This window comes from Oryzias latipes, chromosome 6 (genome assembly GCF_053564925.1).
Source record: "Oryzias latipes strain Hd-rR chromosome 6, Olatipes_Hd-rR_3.1".
Classification (NCBI taxonomy): Eukaryota; Metazoa; Chordata; class Actinopteri; order Beloniformes; family Adrianichthyidae; genus Oryzias; species Oryzias latipes.
The window spans coordinates 30,823,888-30,846,615 of NC_136242.1; the positions used below are offsets into that span (position 1 = coordinate 30,823,888).

The 22,728-nt window shown below is 37.3% G+C and overlaps 2 protein-coding genes across 7 annotated transcripts in view; one reads left to right on the forward strand and one right to left on the reverse strand.

Annotated features, from left to right (window-relative positions):
* fanca (FA complementation group A) lies at positions 1–21,127 on the forward strand. 5 transcript variants are annotated; one of them, XR_002290443.3, is made up of 42 exons: positions 1–204; positions 738–850; positions 942–1,038; positions 1,361–1,518; positions 2,223–2,318; positions 2,813–2,886; positions 3,080–3,189; positions 3,386–3,496; positions 3,620–3,683; positions 4,362–4,474; positions 5,837–5,913; positions 6,255–6,396; positions 6,579–6,712; positions 7,050–7,160; positions 8,302–8,397; positions 8,487–8,540; positions 8,771–8,859; positions 10,271–10,331; positions 10,423–10,472; positions 10,573–10,643; positions 11,169–11,267; positions 11,378–11,511; positions 11,608–11,678; positions 13,105–13,204; positions 13,295–13,482; positions 15,014–15,110; positions 15,488–15,670; positions 15,774–15,847; positions 16,240–16,368; positions 16,495–16,582; positions 16,935–17,095; positions 17,330–17,435; positions 17,509–17,568; positions 17,644–17,748; positions 17,884–17,999; positions 18,307–18,457; positions 18,849–18,911; positions 19,809–19,902; positions 19,993–20,068; positions 20,436–20,561; positions 20,647–20,745; positions 20,823–21,127. XR_002290443.3 is itself a non-coding variant. In XM_011476451.4 (42 exons), exons 1-42 carry the CDS (start codon positions 144–146, stop codon positions 20,919–20,921), a joined length of 4,314 nt encoding a protein of 1,437 aa, XP_011474753.2. In that variant the 5' UTR covers positions 1–143; the 3' UTR covers positions 20,922–21,127. The 5 variants fall into 5 exon arrangements, 3 of the variants coding, with proteins under 3 accessions (XP_011474753.2, XP_011474756.2, XP_078805545.1); XR_013656643.1 differs by having other exon boundaries at positions 16,498–16,582; XM_011476451.4 differs by having other exon boundaries at positions 20,423–20,561.
* The window catches only part of znf276 (zinc finger protein 276), a 9,625-nt gene continuing 7,898 nt past the window's right edge, over positions 21,002–22,728 (reverse strand). For both annotated transcript variants that reach the window (XM_011476448.4, XM_011476449.4), the window contains exon 12: positions 21,002–22,146. In XM_011476448.4, the coding sequence (XP_011474750.1) occupies positions 21,879–22,146 (268 nt within the window). In that variant the 3' untranslated portion in view covers positions 21,002–21,878. The remainder of the gene's footprint in view (positions 22,147–22,728) is intronic.

Genomic DNA, 22,728 nt, shown 5'->3' on the forward strand with positions numbered 1-22,728 from the left:
AGAAAAAGCGCGACGAAGAAAAAGATGGCGGACATGCCAAACCAAAACATCGCCTGAACTATCAAAAAAGATGTGACAACTGTAAAACGAACTATTAATGTTAAAAATTTCCTTTTTTTTTTATTCAAGTCGAGGTAAAAAAAATGTCTTTGAGTGCGACGTGTGAGTCTGTTGCTCAGAAAAGGACATTGTCGAGCCTCCTCGGTGAGTTAAGACGTCAAAGAGAGTTTCTCTGTGTCATTCTAATTTTTACTGATTGAATGATTGCGCCCGGATTCTAATAAGGCCAACAAGTATTTCAGGAAGACGTTTGCTGTCTAAAACACAAATGAAAGATGCAGCAAATGAATTCAAACGAACACACCTCTTGGTTTAAGCCGGGGAGGCTTAAGTTTAAGTTATAGTTAGAGGTTATTAACGCGTTTATGTTGAAATAAACAAAAACAGGAAAGTAGAAATGTGCAACATCAACTTTGAGGAAAAAGACTGCAATAAAAACATCGGGAAATTTAAAGCGTTTGTTTGAATTTGTGCTCTTTCAGTTTTATTTATCAACAATTCTTGAAGCTATATTTATTTATTCGTCAAGAGTGTACAGTTTTCCAATCAGAGACAGACACAGAATTTCGGTTTTAAAAAGTTCCATCACTGAACGAATGAAAACTTAATCTGCTTAATACAGCAAGGCTGTTGGATCACTCATATTATGATTATTTCTCCTGTTGGTTTGTTCTTAGCTGGTCGTGTGCTGAAGAAGCCAAAGCTTGGAGATGGTCGGAGGTTGCAGGTGGAAGCAATCCAACTGTTGGAGCAACATCAGGACCTTAGCAGCCTGTTTCAGGAGGTGGTGGTGAGCGAGGGGACATTTTTAGAAAAGCTATTTTAATATCATTTGTTTAGCTTGGTTTTGCGAATGTGCATTTGTTCATATTTTTTTATAGACTCCAGATTTGTGCAACACTTTGGGCTCTCAAAACGATGAACAGAAACCGTCTTTGCCGAAGGGAATCTGCTCTCCCTTCGCTGGATCTTTGCTGTGTAGGCGTCTTCACGTGTCTTCAGCAATGCAGATTATGCGTTTAAAATTTGCACTGAAGATGTCTGCTGATAGACACAACCAACTTGCTGTAACAACCAGCTATGCATAGAGGTTTTTTGTAAAGGTGGAACAAATTGTGTCGTCATTGTACACCTGATCTGTTCAAATATCACATATTTTAATTATTTTTCCTTGTCAGAGTGTGTATCTGATCAACAACAGGGTATTTTATGTTTTTTGTGTTTTTTCGCTGTCACCAAAACAACAAGAGATCCCAAATAGTCGTTTTCTGATGGGTAATGCTGCAATGTCTGTGTGCAGTGAATGAACTGAAGCGTCAGGCCGCACAAATAGGCGTGTCGGTCACTGTGCTTTCAGCGAGGATGATACTGGAAAGACTGGTGGAGATCACTCAAGAGACCGATGAAGAAAAGCAGGAAGAAAACAGTAGCCGAGGGATGTTCACGTGTCATCAGAGGGTGAGTCTTACAGGAGGCGAGTTTGTCCAAGAGCTGTTCTACCGTAAAATGCAGCTCAGTAATTCAGTCACTTGATCAAACTTAAAAGGATTCAATGTGATGTTTAAGCTCTATGTATAAATGCACATATGGCTGTTTATAATGTCAAAAAGGTAGCATCATTTTTTAATTTTATTTGGTAATCAATGTTTTTATTATTATGTTAAATAGATTTGATGTATCTATGTCTTCTTTATTTTTTATTGTATTTTTTAAGTGGAACAAATGTTTTTGCACAGAAATTTAACAATGAAACAGTCCTTAATTGTTTTACAGTGTTTAAATTCAATTAGGTGTTTTTAAAAGTCTTTCTTTTAGAGCTTAGTCAAGTTAAGAATTTAATATATATTAGAAATATATAATCAATGAAAGCTGTTATTTTTGTCTGCAGGTGAAGAAGACTGACATCCTTTAAACTTGTTGTCTATCAGTTTTGCAATAAATTGTAGACATGCATAAATTACTGGCACTATTATAATAATAATAATAACAATAGCACAAAAGCCTCTAAATAAAGATGGATGTTTACATCACATCTGTGTAGCAGATTCTCTCTATTGTCTGTGAAGCTGAAACACCAACTTAATAATACAAGAGCTGCTTTCTGAGCAGCTGTAAATGATGGAGTTTTTTTCGAGGTGTTGCTTTCGTCGTGTTCTCTGCAGGTCCAGCTGTGTGCTCTGTTTGAGTCCGGCAGAGAACTGCTGTCACTGGGAGCCCTTTGCCCTAAACTGCTCTGGCAGGAGTACAGGAGAGGTCAGGTGTGTGCGCACTCTTTAAATGACTTAAAAGCAAAGTTTTTTTATTGCTCAATTGCTTTTATGTGCTTGTTATCAACATAAAGACGGAGCATTTAACAGTATACAATGCACAGTCTTATTATAAAACAGTATAATAAACGTTTTCATTTGGGTTTATTATGGTGTGCTTTTATTTACTTCCTTTAATCAATGTTTTATTTACTGATTGCTTTGTTAAAGAAAGTGCTTCTCGGTTAAGGTTGACTTGATTTAACTTGAAAAATTGGGATGGCTGAATAAAATTCCTCACCCTTGGTGTCACAGATGACATAATAAGGAGTAAAAGAAAATCTTCAAGGTTTAGAACTGTACACCGTGATTTGGAGAAAATATTAGGTCATGAAATATTCTTAATTTGTACTTCGCCTAAATTTAGTAAATCATCAAGGGGTATCTTGAAAAATACTTACAAATTCTAAAATGTGACAAAGTTTATGATGTTTTTCTTTTTTCAGAAACTTCCCAAACTGGAGGTTGTGTACTATTTACATTCATACAACATCCTCTCCCTGAAGTCCATCATGAAAAGGTAAAAACTGCCTCTACTTTCATCTGTAATCATCTGTAAAACACAGAATTCACATGAATCTACATAGATTTGACACAAAAAAAGGGTTTCCAACTGACTGCATTATTATATATATAATATAGTATATGAATAATATATAAATATATATAAGCATACAGGCATTTACAGATGGTTTGAACTTGTTTCATTTTAGTGATGAAGGTGTTGGAACATGGCTGTTGTCTCAAATGAAAGCTCTTTCTGAATGGACACCTCCAGACACAGAGGAAGAAACCAAAAAAGTTCAAAAGAAAGTTTTATCAAGTAAGGCCTTAATTCTCCAGTAAAAAAAAAAATGAAATTCCTAAAGTATTTTTCATTTAATTTCTGGTTCTCGTAGTTGATAATTTGTTTTATGTGTGTTTCATATATTGTAAGGTATATTATTTTTTTAGCTGTGGAATTCTTCTGTAAAGTAAATTTAGTGTAAACATGTGTATGGATGTCTCCTGTATTTCAGCTGTGGTTGGCTTCTTGGTGGGAGGAGGCTTCGAGAAGATCCACGACGCCGCAGCAACAGACGTTAAGATCTCCCTGCTGTGCTGCTCTGTGATGGACGATCTGCTCCTCTGTGAGTTTTTTTCTCACACGGATTTATGCAGATCTCTGAGGATCATAGTGAACGAAACTTTTAACACCTTTAATCTCTAACAAACACTTCTTTTTTTATTCCTTTCTCTCTTAATTTCTTCAGGGGTTTTGGACATTGTGGACAAAAGTTCAGCACATCAGTCAGTTGAGACAGGAGCCAAGCTTTGGTTTGACTTTTAAGTTCTATTTTGTGCTTTTAAATGCGGTGAACAATGTATTTATTTGTGCAATTTATGCTGGAAAACAGACATTTCAGTCAGACTGTTAAGGAAACAAACAAAAAAAGAACCAGACAAAAAAAGCTACCAAGTTGTATAAATTCTATATATTAGGGTAAAAGTCTTCTCTCATATATAGAAGTGAAAACAAGTGAAACAATAATAGACCCAGTTTACTTGTAGACCTTCTAAGGGTTTCTTTTTCTAGGTAAAATCTGGCTTGTTGTGACAAATAAAAACTGAATCCAAAGCTGAAACAGTTCTTTTCATTGCTTAAGATGGTAAAGTAATGACAAATGAATACTTATGGTGATCTTGACGGTAAAACACGTTGTTACCGGTCTGGGAGCTTAGTCACTACTGTTGTGAACCCTTTAATCCAGCAGGACTCGAGCCAAATAAATTACTGACGCTTCTCTGGTTTTGAAAAGGCCAAAGCTGTAGACTTGGCATCTATGGTTGGACTTGTTGGCTTAAATCAGTGTTAAAGTTGGTTTGCTTTTATGCGCAGTGCATCTATTTAGCTGTTAATTTCCACAAAAACAATCTATATTTAAATCAGAGGGAGCACTCTCTGTATATATTCATTCATTCATTGTTGAAAATAGTTTCTGCTTTTGTCTGCAGGCTTGAAATATTTGATTCATCCCTTTGTGGGGTCTTAGCGACAGAAGAGGCGGTCCAGCGTTTTTTTACTCATTTCCTTACACAGACTCTCACCTACAAACCTCAACTATCAGGTAAGCAACAATAATCCCTTTAAATGGCCTCCCCTTTTATCTGCCTTTATCCCAAATATTGCTTTCACAATTTGGATTTTTGATTCAGAAAGGGGTTTATTTTCAAACAATCAAAGCAAGAGTAATGCACAAACAATACAACCAACAGTTTGACATCCAAACGCAGACGTATCAAACTTAGGATAACTAGTCATCAAAGCATAGATTCCTTGAAAGGGAGTAGAAGGAAGCGAATTTATAAAATCCCACCTTGTTCTACTGTAACCATTTTCTTTACATTAATTATCATTATCCGGTTCATAATTTCAGATATTTATACCGTACCAACACAGATTCAGGTCATTCAGAATTCTTAAGTATCAATAAATCGCTGGACTAAGATGAACTACATAATTATTATGTAAATAAAAATATGTGCATATTATTTTTCATTAGAAAAATCATGATTCATGATCACTATTGTAAGGTGATTGAAAAGGTTTTAGAGCATGACGACCTTTCTTCTTTACACATACATAAATAACCAGAAATGTAATGTCTTATCTGCAGCTTTTTAAAAATGTAGGATGTTTACAGAAGTTTTTATGGATTCTATTTCTATTGCATTATTGATTTAAGTGTTTTCTGTGTGAAACAACTGTCTGTAATAATTACTTTGTTAGATACTGATGCTCTCGAGCGCTTTAAATTAAAGTCATTTTAATTTTTTTTTACTGTTGAACTGATCAAACTTGTTAGGATTTTTTTCTTTTGAATGCTGGATTAGAAGTCATGGTTAGAAGTCATTCTGCAACATTTTTACCTAAATGTAAAAAGGTTTTGTAACTTTAAATCTCTTTAAAAGCCACTATTTTAAATGTTTTTGGAAACAGTAAAATATTAACAGAAACACAACAACTAATCAAATAGAAAACTCTCAAGAAAGAAAATGAAACAAAAGAAGAACTCAACCACAGGATCAAAGCTAACCAGGGGAAAACAATGGAAACCTAGAAGATAAGAAAAAAAGCCAAGATTCAATGAGCTTCTAGGCTGAGAGCTAGGAATTCAGCCACCACTCGAGCAGAGGTTTCTGGGAGTTCTTAAACCCGTCCCCCAGCCTGGTAATTGGTGGAGGGAGAAACCTGAATCAGTTTTGTCAGAGGTGGGGTCAGCAGCAAAGGTGAAGCTGGACCTCTGCATGAGCTGAAAACTCACACACACAACAAAGCACAAACCCACACCAGACCCTATGACGTAACATTAGGGCTAATGGATGTAAATGAAAATGATGAAAAATCAACGAGGATGACTTTTGTTTTCATTCTTGCAATTTGTGAAAACAGTTTACTTGTTGTTGACGTGTAATAATTCTGTCTTCAGTGTCGGATGCCATAAGTCTGCAGAATGAATGGACTTTTGCCAAAGCCAGCTGCTGTCTGACTACACTTTTCCGAAAGGTAAACATTTTTAGTCTGTGTTCCTCTGGTTTTACCTTTCAGGATTATTGAAGTCAGCTATAATAAAGCGCAGCTTTAAAAAGTAACGTGTATTTAGATGTTATTGAGCTTTTTAGAATCTGCTGTTCTGCCTGTGGATTTCTGAGTGTGAGCTGCCGTTCCTGCAGACCTCTGCCTTTCATGGTCTGCTATTTCTTTAGAAAAACGGCAACAAAAACACTGTTGTGATGGTCAGCATGTTAGAGTTTTCCATTATCCTGGATAAAACAAATCTGTATGTCATTGTGGAAGTTTTGCAGGAAAGTCATGCAGGTTTTCTGTTGTGTCTGTTTCCATGAAAGCTGGCGGTGGTTTTCAGTGTGGGCCAGCTCTTGGGTCACCTGCAGCGGGTTCTGGAAACTCACGAGGTCAACTGGAAACATGTCCTCTGCTTCCTCTCCACTCTCTTGGTTTATGAGCAGTCTGCCCAGTCCAGCCTCAAAGGTGAAAGCAGAGAGTTTGTTGGTATTAAAAGAGCTGGTTTCTACTGTTTAAAGCCCTTTAACAGGAAAAAGATCCTCCAATTAGATGGGAACAAACTCTGTCTTTGTTGAGACTTTTTAAAAAACTATTTAACATTTTTTAGACATTAACAATATGTTCTATTTCTGATTTGCATCTGCCAGACCTGCTGTCCAGACTTCTGAACTCTGCATTTCACGGCTATGACCTGGAGAACATGATAACTGCCTTCTTGTTGGCTCGACAGGGTGCGCTGGAGGGTCCCGCCATCTTTTTTTCCTACAGTGACTGGTTCAAGGTTACACACCCACTCTACCGTACCACCTTTCATTTGATACATTTCCTTTTTGTTTTCTTTTTAGAATATCCAGATGGGACCAGTATCTCATCATAAATGCACGTTATTAATGAATTTCATGTTTATTTCAGTCAATTACCTTTTTATTTAATGACTAAACCCTCAAATTACTGGTGCATAATATAGTTATTTTTTTTCAATACCCAGTTTCGTGTGATCTTTTTATTTCCTGCTAATTTCTTTTATTAGGTGTTTATTGCAATAAGTCTATCTTTGAGACATTGAGATATTTGTGAGATAATTTTACCAGTAAGCCGATCTTTTACTGTCTTCTCAGATGTCTTTCGGCAGTGGCAGTGGCTACCATGCAAACAGCAAGAAATCCCTGGTGTTCCTGTTGAAGTTCCTCTCTGACCTGGTGCCCTTTGAGCCTCCACAGTACCTCAAGGTGTGACTATAAACCTCTACTAATAGGAAGCAACAGTTGTTAATGAGACATAATCCATATATATTGGTGTAAGGTAGATTTGTTTCCATGGATTTCTTTTTTTAATGATGACAGAGGAAACAGTTCATTCATCTGGTAGAAGCGGCCAAAGCCTTGATCTCATTAAAGCAGAAGTCTATTTTTGATATAAAAAGGATCTCATACTTTGACAAATGTGTGAGTTTGAGTATTTAATATAATTTTAGTGATGTTAAAATCTGTAAGATTTTATACTTGCATCTAATCTGCATGTGTGCAGGCTGAAACCGCTCTAAAAGTCACTTTAAATTTTAAATTGTATCAACTCTAAGGTCATTTTTTGGTTTTATGTTGTGACTATATTTACGTGACGTGTGCTGATAAAATCTTTAAGCATTAAAACCTGGTATTTTGGGTCTTTTAGACTGTTTTGTTGTTTAAAAAAAGGGTTTTATAATAATTTATTATTAAAAAAATGGTTATATGTTTAGTGAACACATCCCTAGCTGTTGTTCTCCTTCAACCAATTGTAACCGACCCCACTTGTTTGAAGCAAACTTTTGATTGGACGTCTTTCGTTCGCATCAAACGTACAAGCAAAAGAAGAGAAACGGACAACAATTATTTACTTCCTGATTGACTTTATTCCTTTTTAACAACATAATCTTGCTCATATCTGTGGTTTTTCAGCCTATACTCCTGTTACTTTCAGTAAAAGATCCATTTTTTGATACCTGTTATCCTTTACATCCCTATTTTTTTAAACATTTGGTGTTGTTTGAATGTCAAATATGATTTGTTTTGAACATAGTGATTACTTCTCATTTTATAGCTAAGCAAAACGGAAGAGTTTGACTTTTACTATCTAAAGCAAATAGATTTATGCTTTTTATATAGTTCCATAATGATTTTAGCAAGATTCTCATCAGTTGTTGCAGATACAGTTACAAAATGTTGTGTTTGATAAAATACTAAAGGTTTTTCTGTCTGCTGGCACTTCCATCTATAGCATTTGCTGGGACACATTTTTATTTTAACCTACTGGTGTTTAAAAAATCCACTGAGAACAGATAAATGTTTTCGTTCTGATGTCTAACAGCTGACTGTTACTTTCACACGGCAGGTTCACATCCTGAACCCTCCTTATGTGCCTGTGAAACACCGCAGTCTTCTCATGGAGTACGTTTCTTTGGCAAAGACTCGACTTGCTGACCTAAAGGTAAAGAAAATGAATTTAAAGTCATACATGACTGCAGCTTTAACAGTTTATTATAAATGTTTAACATTTGTGTGTTTGGGAACTCAAAGGAGTCTGTGGAGGACATGGGTTTATATGAAGATGTTTCCGGTGCAGCAGTGCAGGTAACAGTGACACACAGTGGAGGAATTTCTCCTTTTATCTTCAGCTGCTGTTATTTATTGAGGTTTTAGAAGGCAGATAGAAAAATATCAGGTTATACATCTTTCTATCTGCTTTTATACTACTTATCATTGAGAAACCAGGATTAGCCAAATATTCACACATAGAAAATAGTTCAGCCTTAAAAAGATTGTTTTGTTTTTGTGAATTTAACAATTGTGCTCTGCTGCAGCCCGAATGTCAGGCGGAGCAGGATGTGGAGAAAGCCGTGTCTTTGTTTAGGACCACTGGCAGGATCTCTGCGACAGTCATGGAGGCCAGGTAGCACTGTCTGTACTTAAGAGGAAATGCATAAATATGGCCCAAAATCTTTACGTAATCACTGTTAGATAACTAAAAAATGTTTTTTTTTTAAATGACAAAAAGGACACTTTAAGACAAACAATGGTGATGAAACACCAGTAAATTTAATATTCAAGTTAGAAAATTGAAGCACATTAGTGTAAAAACAAATATGAACACTAAAACGCATTACCGGTATTAATAATAGACGAAAAAGTATTTTTTTTAGAAATTGTCAACATTAATTTTTTTTAATAATCTATATGACGTACTCAAGGACACTGCGCAAAATAAATAAATAAATAAATGAAATTCACAAAATCGAAAGTACAGAAAAATAAAAAAACAGATTAAAATGAGACTCTGCTGCTTTGGATTAAAGGTAAATTTGAACAGGTTATTTTGAGTGAGAAGGTTAGAAGAGCGAAGTGAAGTTTCTGATGTCAGCAGGAAGTAAATTTAGAATCTGGGGAGTTGAAGGACATCCCAACATCCCCGTCTGCATATTTCCACCTACACCAGTGGAAATATGCAGGCCAGGTAGTGGTATTGATCTGACAGAGAAGACATACAGACGATTGACTGGAGGCGAAGGAGGAACAGAGTTGGTATTGATGAGAAGCAAAAGCTTTCGGTTTATATATGATGGACTTGGGGCACCTCTGTTCAGTTGAATTCAAGAAAGTTTGAGGAAAATCAAGATTTGATTGGTGCTAAGCAGTCAATGAGAAAAGAAGGAGAAAGTTAGAGGTGAGTTTGTTGGGCAGTACAGACGAGGTTTAATCTAAAATTGCTAAATTGTATTTTTATGGAAATTTTGCCAAGAGGTAGAATATACAGTAGGTTAAAAAAGTATGATTTTTTTCTTCATAGAAGCAGATTTAAAGGTTTAAGTGGCGTTTCAGTGATGCAAGAGGAGTAAAAAAAAATAACGATTTGAGGGGTCATTAAAAGAAAGCAGACTTTGATGTGAGCTGTAGGAAGGCGGTTTCACTAAAGATTGATTGCTTTAAATCGATGATAAAATTGGATATTTCTGAGAAGGTTTGAACCTGGAAAGGGGAGAAAAACAGATGCAAGTGGATGAAAAGGTAATGAAATAAAAAATGTCATAAAAATAGCTTAAGCAATAAAAGGAGCATAGACAAGTTTCACAGAATGTTAACAAATCGTCTGCAGATAAGAATATGGATAAGGCGTTCACAAAGGCACAAAACACTCATAAATCATGACCAAGAAAAAGGCACAAAAACTAAAAATAAATTCAACAACTTCATGTTGAGGATTTGGCCACAAAAGTTAGCAGATAATTGAATGGAGAAGCCAAGAGAAGCCTGTGAGAGCATCTCTCAAATCTTTGAAAAATCCCATCAGTTTTGTTTTTTTGCAGTATCTTCCGGAGGCCGTATTTCTTGACCCGATTCCTTCCTGCTTTGTTGAAGCCCAGACTGGTGAGTATTACTCTGTCACAAACGGGGCATCTCCACACGGGAAGAAGCTTTTGGTTTCATGAATTCTTCTCTTTTTGTTAAATGCTGACAGCTTCCCGTGAAACAAGATGATCTGATGAGCTTCATTGAAGCTTTAAAGAAGTGAGTTGCTGTACATCAGCCTTTGTAGCTGTGTGTCTATTTATCAATAACTGCTGCTCTTAATAATTTGTTGTATTTCCACTCAAAATGTTTTTTTTAGGGCAGATAAGATCCCTGCGGCACTGTATTCCTCTTATCTAGAGTCTTGTCAGAAACAGCGACAGCAGAAAAGTGAGTATGTTTATGTTGACTTTAATGATTTATTTGGGGTTTTTAAATATACTAGATGCACCCAAAAAGCTATTGACACAGTTTAAAACTGAAAATTGTGATCCCAGGGTTTATAGGTTTGTTTTATCAAGGATCAGGCAGCATTTTTTTTTCTGATACTGTATTTATCCCTCAATGGGGAAATTCTTCTCCGCATTTGACCCATCCCCTGGGGGAGCGGTGAGCTGCAGGTGAACTGCGCTAGGGAGGCAGTAGCGTTAAGGGCCTTGCCTAAAGACCCCCACTGGGTGATGTTAATTGCTCGCAATTGATATGGTAATTGCCCCCAGGACCAATGCTCATTCCCCTCCGGGAATCGAACCCTGGATTCCTGCATGGTAGCTTCTTACCAACCGAGCTACAGCATGGGACACCATACAACCATACAACACAGAGCATGCAGGGACAATTGAGCTTTTATGGTGTATTCCTTTATCTGCATGAATGACACTTGGAGGAAAATCTAATCGTGATTTTACGTTTCAGAAAGTGTTGTGTGTTTGGACACCAAAGATGATCCTCTGGAGGTTGTCAGGATTCAGCTGCAGGAGTTCACAGAGCTGGTTACTAGTGGAAACCATGGAGGTCTGTATCTGTCACTCATTTTTATTTATCTTTGCCCCCAATGAGTGTTCTAAAAACATAAAACCTATGGGCTTGTGCACACTGTCTGTTTATTGGTCATGCATCTGCAGAGATGTCAGCCCAGCTGTCCCGGATCTCCCACACTTTGAGCATCATCTTTCCCGGTTGTCCCAATGAACCGACTGGAAACACCGTCATCATCCTGAACACTGATGGCGCTCTGTTGGCTGAGCTGCACTCGAACGTTTGTACTGAAATTCATTTGTTCTCTCCAAATGTAAAACCTCAAGGTCTTCTTTGTTGAAAAGGCTGTTTTGTTTTAAATGAATTTCATCTTCAGGCTGTCAACATCCTCCTGAGAAACTTCTGTCAGTGTCTGTTAAACGCTTCCAGATCAAACTCTCCCAACCAGTGAGTATGACTCTGCAGTCTGACTGCTGCTAAACACCATTTGGAAAAAAAACATGTGATACATTTGTGTCACTCTATGTTCGTGTTAATGTCGGTTACAAGTTCAATTTTTCAATTCAATTCAATTTTATCTGTATAGCCCAAATTCACAACAACAGTCGTCTCAATGGGCTTCGTACCAGTAAGGTAAACATACAATCAAAAAGGATCTTAAATTTATAGAATTCCATAGGATAATTCTAAACTTTAACTAAACAGACTAAACTAAACTGGGCATCCCTGCCCTTAGACCCTCCTTCGCGGCAGTTTCTAGCAAATAAGTTACTAGCAAATATATTTAAATCAATTTTCCATCCTAAACAGGGAATAAATACATTAATGCAACTGTTAACCCTTGTGCTATCCTATGACCCCACCCTTCCATTGATGTGTTCTCCCTACCATGACAAAGGTGGATGAAGGTGGAAAGATTTCATGTAATCCATGGACACCAGTGAAGATCACAAATCATTGAAGAAAAAAGGTTCAGAGCACTGTCTAGTGGGTCTAGATGACCCAAATCCCAACGTTTAAGTGCCTAGGATAGCACAAGGGTTACGTCTACATGTTTCAAACTTATTTAAAAGTTTTCATTGGCAGTTTCAAAAGAAAATATCTGTTTTGCAGTAAAAAAAGAGCCTATTTTAATGCCCCTCGCATGATAGTTATGTAATTTATGATGACCTTTGGTTATTTTAAAACACCCAACAATAGATTAATGGTTGGATATTTGTTCTATTCTAATTAATATAAGCCCTTTTGCAAGAGTTCATGCATGTTTGTAGATAAAATGATACATGTTCCTAAATTTGTAACTGCACATTGTTAATATTTATGTTTGCATTATTAAAACCTGTTTGTCATTCTAAACCAGTCTAATCTGAAAAATGCAGGGGGAAAAAATCTAATTAAAAAATAATTATTTTTGAACATAAAATGACTATAAATTGTTTAACTTGGATTAACTGGTGGTATATTTATTATGTGCTTTACTGATCTTTTAGTTTTTCAAGAATCAGTGATCAGTAGAGGAAATATGAATTATAAAAATAAAATGTTTGAAAAGCTGAGGGTTGTCTTGCCAAAACTGGAATCTAATTCATACGTCTCACTTGGAGACGGATGCAATTCTAATTTTTTTTCTTTTTTTTAAACCTTTCTTTAACCAGGTTAGCTATTAAGAAGAGGATCTTGTTTACAATAACGGCTAATGTTTTCTTTCACTTTTTGTCTTTCTGTTGAGAATAAAATGAACCCCATCTAAAGGAAATCAGCCAAAAAATGGAACATTAGATTATTTAACTGGATTATCAATACTTGCATATTTACATAATGGTAGTCTCTGTTCATTTTTATTTACATGATTGTTTCCCTCCTACCTCTTCAGACAAAACCAGTGGGCGTCTATGTTTGTTCGTATGCTGCTTGGGAACACGCAGCTTCTATCCAGTCTCATGAACAGACTGTGGGACCTTTTTCATAACCAGGTACATAAAAACATCTTTATCTCCATCTCTGTTTGCCAGAAATGTCCTATTCTAACCCAAATCTGTTCATCTCACATTTTCTTTTCAAAGGGCTCATTGCTTAATTCTGCACATGTACTCGGATTGGCAGTGTTTGTGGTTCACCTTCAGGCCTCCATGTCCCACAATCCCCTGGTTCAGCTGGCTTCAACTGTTCGACAAGAACCGATCCCGTTCAGAAATGTTCTCAGCTCGGCTCTTGTGTGCAGCACACTCCCCAACATGCTCTTCTGTGTCAGGCAGGTTGCTCGTCCTTCTATACGTTTATTTATTTTCTTTTTTGGACACCAGAAAGGTTTGGTATTGAAAAATGTTGATGTGCAAAGTCTTTTTTAGAAACGACACAATTCCCAAACACAACCACCAATGTAGAACTACGTTACACAACCTACACAGAAGATAATGAACTTTAAAAATAAAAAACAAAAAAACTTGTAATTTAATCTTTTTGAAAGTTTTTCAAATGTAGCAATATTATTGATAAGGGTTTTTCTAATAAGAAAAACTGTTATTTCTAAGCAGTTTTTAAATTTAATCATGCTTATGTTGTATTTTCTCCTAAACAATTTAAGTATTTTTATTATAACACTTTCTTTACAGCATGTGGTTAAAACTTTAACTTAACCGAACTTAAAGAAAACTAAATACAGATGACCTTAAGCCTTTATTACAACAAAATCTAATGAAATATAATATGATGCACTGATATCATTTCCCACAAACTGAAAGATGTATTGATTAAATAAGTTTTAAATATCTGTTGAATTTTTGCAAATCATTTTCTCATCTGTAGACTTTTTATCTCAATGTTGTTCTTTATTTTTTTATTTCACTGGAGGTATATATTCAAAATTAATCTTTGGCCACCACAAAAGATGAATTTTCTCTTTAAAAAAAATACATATTTGGATGAAACCTGAACCTTTGACTAAGACTTATAATTTGATCATAATAAATACCCATCTTTAAAAGCTCTATGTGTTTTTACATAGGACTTTTGCTTTCTTCTACCATGTATTTTACGTACTGGGATCTCAACACAATCCATGGAACGTTAGGGAAGCTTCCAACTTCCACTCTAGATCATCATCTTCTTTTTTTCACCATAAGGATTTTCCCCAATCTTTTACATTCCGAAGGTCAGACCCTTCCCCTGTAAGATACAGGTCACCTGCTGGTCTTGATTCCAGCATTTTAAAGACCCTCTCCTAAGAAAATCTGTGTTTTTAAGAAAATTAAGTCTAATATTGCTTTATTTATTTCTTCAAATTTTTGTGAATTAGGAGCAGATGAAAAAATGCTGTTTGAAAAGAATCTTATTAGTTTTATACGTAAACACACAGTACATAGCTGTATGTCGAGCTCCCTGCTCCATTCTGATGCATCCACTTTCAGACAAACAGATCCATGATTTGATTTCCTCGTCTGAGCTGCACGACAGGATAGCTCCCATATTGCTCGCCATTTTTGTTGCAGCACTAATGTTATGTTGGTGTTGTGTCGGTCTGTAACCTGGTGGGAGAGCGTGTAGACGGAGAGCTCTCAACGGCAAAGGTTAGGCCTGTCAGGGTTGCTTCACACCAACAGTCTCACCCAAAACTCGGAGGTGAATTCTTCAAACTCCTTTCACTCTGCAGAAACTATGTCCTAGAAAACAACGGTTTTTAAATGGCATCATCATAATTAAAAGACCACTGGGAAGGCTTTAAAAATGGTTCAAAGGATGATTGGAGTGGGCCTTTAACTGGTTGTCATCCTGTTACTGTCCAGGTTGTGTGTTGCCGCTGTGTGTTATGGGATCTGCGCCGGAGACTCACTGCCTGAACAGCAACAACAGGAGTTCATCCCCAGCAGCATTTTTAAGAAGGTATATGTTTTTTTGGAGCATGTTAAATAACTCCAGTCCTTCACATCAGTCAGTCGCAGCATTTCTGTCTTTTCTACACAGAAATGCTGAAAGTTTTTATTACTATATAAGTCATGTAATCTAAAAATACATAAATGTTAGTTTAGTCCGTCTTTTTAAAACAAGTTAAATGAACATAAAATGTATTCTTCCATGATGTTTTCCAATGAATGATGATGACAAATAACGGGTTTACATAAAACCACTTTAAACAGATATGGAAGTCATGGGGGAATAAAAAAGTATTAGTCAGGATAAGGAAATCTTGCAAGTCAAGAATAAAACCGTCTCCCCTAAAAATCAAGATCTTTTAACCACAAATCGCTGCCTTTGCTTAGCTCCTGTACCTCATACCAAGACTTATGCCGGAGGCCAGAGGAACTATTGCTGAGGTTTCTGATCAGGAGGAGTGCGGTCTGTGGAGCAGCATCACAGACAGCAACAGCACCTGGAGCAAGGCCGCCTGCTGCCTGTGGAGACACAAAGCCTTCCAACAGCTCCAGCTGCTGCCGCAGTATAGGGTGAGTTTGTTTTTACCCCTTCGTAATGCAGAGTTTCTGTCCAGATTTCCAGGGTTTTGGGCAATATATATACCTTGCTTTTTTATTTTTTTAAATCTTTTAGTTGAGTTTCTCCGAATGGCTGCACAGCGAACTCAGAGTTCAAAGGAGTGAAGACGCGCTGTCTGACACACAGCGGTAAGTGGAGAAGCTCAAAGATCCTGGAATGATTTGTGAATAAACAAAAAAAGGGCCAAAACCAGATAAGAAAGAGCTCACACTCCTCGCGTCCTTTATACTCTTAATCGTAAAGCTTATGCACGGCTTATCTTTTAGGTGATATTAGCATCAAGCTGGCTGAGTTTAATTTTTTTTCAGTTTTCTCCTCCATTAATATTTCAGATTTCAGTTTGATGCTGAAACCAAAAATCTATATTACATAACTGTTGACATGTTATGCAGCCCTTTCAAGTTATGAACCATTGATATAATTGGAAAACTTTAAGGGCAAGAAATTATTTTTAAGCTTAAAAAAACCAGCATAAAATAGAAATAACAGCTGATTTCTTCTTTCAATCTTTTCTGCGTAGTCAGGAGTATCAGCAATGGGCTTGTATGGATTTTTATCTTCCTCTTCCTGAGGAGCAGGGAGGCTGCGGCGGAGACATGAAGAACCTCTGCTCGCACTTTCTCAACGCCATCATGGACCAGCAGCCAAGGTGCCATAGCTCTCATCACTCTTGGATTTACCAAACACTGTAACGTCGTGGTTTTTCTGGATAACTGAGAGGGAGCGCGTTGAAATTCTGACCTTCGGGATGTTCTGCTTTTGTGGATGATGTCAGCAGTGACTCCAGCCCTGAAAGGCCTTTCGTTCAGCCAGGAACAGCAGAGACAGGAAGCTGCCTGCCAGACCTCCTGTCCAGGTTACAGGTGTGTGAAGTCCATTTCTCATGGACCAAACATTCTTTGATGATTTACTGTTGATTGAACAAATTCAGAGAATTTTTCAAAGAAGTAAGTGGCTTCTTCTTGTTGTAGACATAATGTAAAAATGCTTACAAATGTGTTGTATGAAGGAAATGAGACTTTATGAAGATGTGTCAAATGTTTAGGGTTTTTCTTCCGTGGAAGAATGAGCGGGTGACTGGGGTAGGTTTCCATGGATGGCTGTTTATCAAATGCCATCGTCACAACTGCCCTTAGGGCTAAAAAATGGGCAAACCTGTACAGGAAGTGGCCTGTAGAGCCATACTGTTGATGCAAATTTGTTGTTTGCATGAAGGAGCTGATCTACGAGATGGAGGTCAGCTGTGGTCACAGACTCGATCTGTGCGACTTCCTGTTTGAGCTGCTGTCTCAGAGATGCCCGCCCACAGGGACGTCGGCCTCGATGAGCATCGGCACTGAGCTCAGTCTGCAGCAAACGCTACACACATGGAACAGGTGACCACTGTATAAGAATCATGAATCCTGTATCCCCATGCCACAGGGGCATGTGGGAAATATAGTTTTTAAAAAAGCGCAACTTAATCCCATGAAAATTACAGACAGTCCAATCCACAAAGTTTGAGTTGAACAGATTTTGGGATTTTAAAAAGTTTGAACATTAAAGACAAACCTGTCACTGGTGATTTTGTAAACTGTTTTTTGATTTGTTCTCCTTTGCGGATCTCTCAGGGTTCTCCCGTCTCTCCCAGCTGTTCTTTTCATCCGAGTAAAGACAGAAGGAGAAAGAACAACTGTGGAAATAAACAAGCTAATAGAACATGTCAACCAGCATCAGGTGAACGTCAAGCTTCTCTCTTAAAGCTGATCATGGCGAAGGCGGTAATTACTGTTGTCTTCTTCATCTTCAGAGGAGAGTATGCGCTCCGGCCGGCTTGCTGCCCAGCCACATAACTGCACACTTCTTGAAGGTGGGAATTATTCACTAAAAAATGTACAAAGTGACTGAATTTACAGAGATAATAATATTTGCATTCATTTTCCAGGGCCTAATATATGCTTGTGTGCAGTGTAAATATCCAGCAGAAGAATTGAGCAAAGTCTGGTCTCACATAGGTCTTCACTGTCCTCTGATGCTGGTCTCTACAGCGGTACTTCCTGCTAAAAATGATACTTCTATACTGGATTTTCTTTACCGTTAAACATCATTGTATCACTTAAAGGAATAATTGTTAATCTTCAAACAAAAAAACATTTTTTTAAACGTACTTTGCTTGTGAATGTAGCACTGGTGGCGACGTTTGTCTGCATTTGCATTTTCACTCTGGCGGCGCCTGAGTGACGGCGCGTCTCCACCACAGCAGCTGCAGCTCCTCACTGACTGTCAGCACTGGGCCAGCAGGTAAAACCACATCCTCAAGGTCCGTTTTCTGCCGAGTTAGCATGTAACTCAAGACGTGGTAAGATTATTCTGCTAGCAATGGAAAACAACAGTCAAAGCTGTTACTTTGCACATTTAGAGCACAGCAAAAACAACAAATGCTGACCAAAGGGACTGTAAAGATAATCTCTTAGTGTGAAGAGTCACATTTCTGCAGATTCAGACGTTGGATTGTATCTTAGTAAAATTCTGTCTGGTATTAAAAGGTAAAAATTTTAGATGAAGCCTTAAAAACTGTTGCTGTGAGCTTCATCTGTTTGTTCTGCAGCTTAGTGAATGGTCAGGGGCTGCCGATGCCTTCAGCTCCATCTATTCTTTTGGCGGCCAGCCTTCATCGTTCTTGGCAGAGCTGTGAAGTAAAAAGCCTCCGTGTTGCCCTGAATTCCCTGCAACACCAGAAAGATGTCAAATATAAGCAGGTGAGAGCAAACCTCTCACTTTTGGAAAAGTGTGATGCAGGATTCTTATAAGAGCTTGAAAACTTTGAAAATCCTCTATTTGGATGTTTTTGACACATATTGTCGAAGTATTTCCATTTGATTCACTGTTTGAGTTGATGCTATAGCACAGAAAAAATGACCTTTTTTAACTTTTGTAACTTTAAACACAACATTTTGTCGTCTGTAGTCAAACATCCCTTTTTAAATGCAATAACAGTCGGTCATTGTTTAGGAGGGGGTACTTTTAAATGATTAGAGTACCGTCTTAACATTTCTAGTGAACATAATAGAAACCTTATATTGCTTTAATTCAAAGTGTGAAATATTGTTTTTATGTGTAATGCCTGCCGTGGCTCGTTTCTGCTCACAGGTGCTTGTTTTTCTGCTCTTCTTCCACGTCAACGACTATCTGTCAGCACTTTTGGATCCTGAGGTAACTGTTCTCCAACTGATGCACCACAGGATTACAAGAAATATATTTTACATGCTGCAGTTTTACAGAATATGAGCTCAAATACAAATCCCACAGGGAGCAAAAAATAGTGAAGTTAAAAAAAAAAAATAATAATAATAATAAAGAAACCTTATAATTGTTGGTTTTCTCTTCACAAAAATATCTCCTGTCACACTAGAAAACATCAGGCAAGTTTTTACAAATGATGATTGTGAAGAAATTAAGTAAATGTCTTGTTTTATGACTTAAGTAACTAGAAAAACTGAATTTCACACACATCTTAGGAGAAGCTGAAAAAAACTCTAATATCCCTGACCCTAATCAGAAAGGGTCAGTGACCTCAAACTTTAATCAGCTTTTCCCTAATAATGTTCATTTATTGAATTTTGAATTTGAATTTTAAAGAAATAGCACAATTGTAATGTTTTGCTTCTTTATTAAAATTGTTTGTGGGGTTTTGTTGGCATGATGGTAAAAAAGGAAACGTTGGGCAAATCCTCATCCTTTAATCTGGTTTTAGAAATAAAGTCAATTTTCAAAGTCATTCAAAATGAGATGTTTCAACTTTTTGATTCTTTTAGAAGTTTTCCTTTTCTGTCTAAGGCATCTCCATGACTAATAAAAGTTTAAATTATCCTGAGGTTTTGCTTGTCCCATAAATTATTTTAAACAATGACTGCATGTTTTGTTTACTGTCAAAAAAATCTTACCTGGAGGCCTTTAAGGGTCATTTTTCAAACTCATTTCAACCTTTAGGGTCAGAAAGTAATCACATTCAAATTTCTTTGGGGGGAAAAAAACAGGTTAACATAAAAGTGGGGAAAAAATGTGATTTGGTCTACATTTTTCCTGACACTTTTTGTTTTTTTGTTATAGGGAAAGAATGTAGACCAAATCAGACTCTTCTGCACTGAGCTTGTCAGCGCGTCGATGAACTCTGCCGACTGGCTGCTCCTCTTCACAACAGACGGTACAAACCTGCAGCATCACACGCAGCAGCTCTAAGGCTAACCATTTGATCTGATGTTAAAACTCATCCTAGTTTTTTTTACACTTTTAGAGCAAGGCATTTATCATTTGGTAACCAGAGTGACATCCGACAGGGTAGCTCTGTTATTCCCCTGGGCTTTTTGCAGGTATGTACCGGTACCTCTATATTTGTTTGGACTTTTGCTTTTGGTGTCTACCTTTATATTTGAAAGTTTTCAGTCAGTTCTTTAATGCTTTTTTGTACATTTTTAAACTATTGAGCTGTTTTTTTTCCAGTTTTCATTGTTTTTTAATTGTAATTTATTAGACAGTCTTTAAAATAAACACATATTTCACTTAAATCATTATATCTGTAGATGCAAAATTATTATTAAACCTAACAAAGCTTTAAAGTGTAGCTGAACTGATAGTTCTGTATTTTTTAAGCTTTTGCCAACAGTGAGCTATAAACCTTTTTGCACTTCTGTTCCGAGAGACAAATTTTAACACGTTGATCCCAGCTTGCTCTTTCAGGAAAATGCAGGTCTGCTTCAGAGCGCCACACGATGTCCAGGGTTCCTGCGTACCGCCATCCTCTGCTACATCTCCGCTCTGCAGCTCTACCTGGATGGACAAACTCCAAAACCTGCTAAGCAGCTGGTGATTTCTTTGTGCCGTTTCTGTCCATGCATACTAATAGAATCATTTTTCTAATTTCTATTATATATATATTTTTTTACTTCAGCTGGAGCCTTCCCACATTCTGAGCCTCACAAAGCAGTTTCTCCTAAGTCTGATTCCTCAAACGTCTCCAGCTTCCGTGTCCTCCATCCAGCTCAGACAGGTATCCGACCCACATCAACAACATTTCTTCTGCCCCTTTGACTCATTTGCATGTTTTTGTCTGGTTTCTGGCTGTAGCTTGAGTCCCGCTGTGCAGACCTGGACCCAGAGTTGTCTGCAGCTCTCTCCATGCACCTGGACCCCCACAGCCTCAGCCCTGAGATCGACTTCCTCTGACCTGCAGAGCTCTTCAACCGTGACGTACACCTTTTACGGAGGTTTTGTTCCAACTCGAAAACACGTTTCTGCCACAAATGTTTAAAAAAACCTGTACATTTTATTTGCTTTTTTTTTTTTACACAATGCACACTTGTTTACACACACATGTACATTTGAAGCCCTTCCATTGCTAGATTATAAAATAAAACTCTTTCAAAGAGTAATAACTTAAAACTGAGAATTCTTCAAATGAAAACTGCATATTCTGAGCAAATGCCTTACACAAAACAACAGTTGTAGGAATTACATCAGTTCCAGCTGTTATTACATGAAAGTGCATGCCAGCTATCAGCGACGTGAGAAGTCATGACTGATAACTCAAGAGTCTATATTTAAAAATGTGAAAGTGGACCAAAAAACAACTCCAACAAAATAACAGAAGCATAGCTGAACTATTTTATTTATTGCTCTGAGATGTTGTATGAAGCTTTAGCAGAGTGTGGACAGACTGCAGTTGTTTATGTGATTCCAATTTTAGGTGGTGGGGTGACAGAAAGACTTTTGTGTCTTCTGTTTGTTGTGTCGGGCAACCTGAAGGACATGTTGTTTCATATCCTATAACTTGTGTTTGGCCTTATTTTGATGCTGATGATTCCAGTTTAGAGTAACTATGACAGATTTACCTGCTTTGTCATTTTTTTGTTGTGCTTCTTTCATATGTCTTCAAACATAGAATCTTTTGTAACTTCAGCTTCTTTGAAATGTGTCTTCGGTCTCTGGTAACAAAATGATTCTTCAGGAGTTGTTTTTGATGGTCAGGAAATTTCCAACAGATAAAATCTGGAATGAAAGTCGGTTTGGGGGTCCTGACATGCTAATGTCACAGATGAAAGAACCTTTACTGTTCTGTTGTAACTGGGTGGAGCCACACGGCAAGCTGGCAGCCTTTGTACCTCTGCGGCGGGCACCCTGCTGTCATCTGTCCCCGTCTTGCTGAACCAGCTCTCCGCTCAGAGTGATGGTGTGCAGGTCTGCATACTGCGGCTGACCGCCGCCCCCCCTCTGGCCGTCGGCCTGAGTCAGCGGGTGAACCATGGACATGTGCACGTTCAGGTTGTGCGCTTTCTCAAAGCGTTTACTGCACATCAGGCACTGAAACTCCAGGTCCTCCTCAGCTTTGTGCTTGGTCATGTGGTATTTTAAAGACGCTCGCTGGCGACACTGGAAACCGCACACCTCACATCTGGAAAAAAAAAGATTAAACGTCGTTAGTGTTGGCAAAGTCTTCAACTAATAAACTGTTCAACATTCCAGCAGTGAAATAACATAAAATGAACACTAAGAGGATAATTAACCAAAGATGATCACAGCTGGTTAGGAAATAGTGTTCCCTCACTATAATATGGTTCTCCTTTTGCAATAACTGTTTTTGTTTTTTAACAATCGTGTTCTTTTTATTTATTATTTTATAACCCATCCTGATTTGCTGAAGACGATTTCCATCAATCTGCCGTGTCTCCGGTCCAAAACGCCTTCTATGGGGTCAAATCAGGATCAGCTTAAAGTGAATGAAAAAACGGACTGTACTTTTTGTAAAAGAAAAATTCTAAACATTTCTAAACTGTTTTAAATACAAAAGTAACTTAACAATGTTTTAAATTTGAAGAAATACTGAAAACCTGAACAAAACTATTTTCCTAAAACTGTTACCAAATAAAAATAAAATGTTTATTTGTAACAGCTGCTGTTTTATGTTTCCAATTTTTATTTTCATTATTTTTTCTCTTTTTGTGGCTGCTGTTAAATGCTGCTGACCAAAATAAAA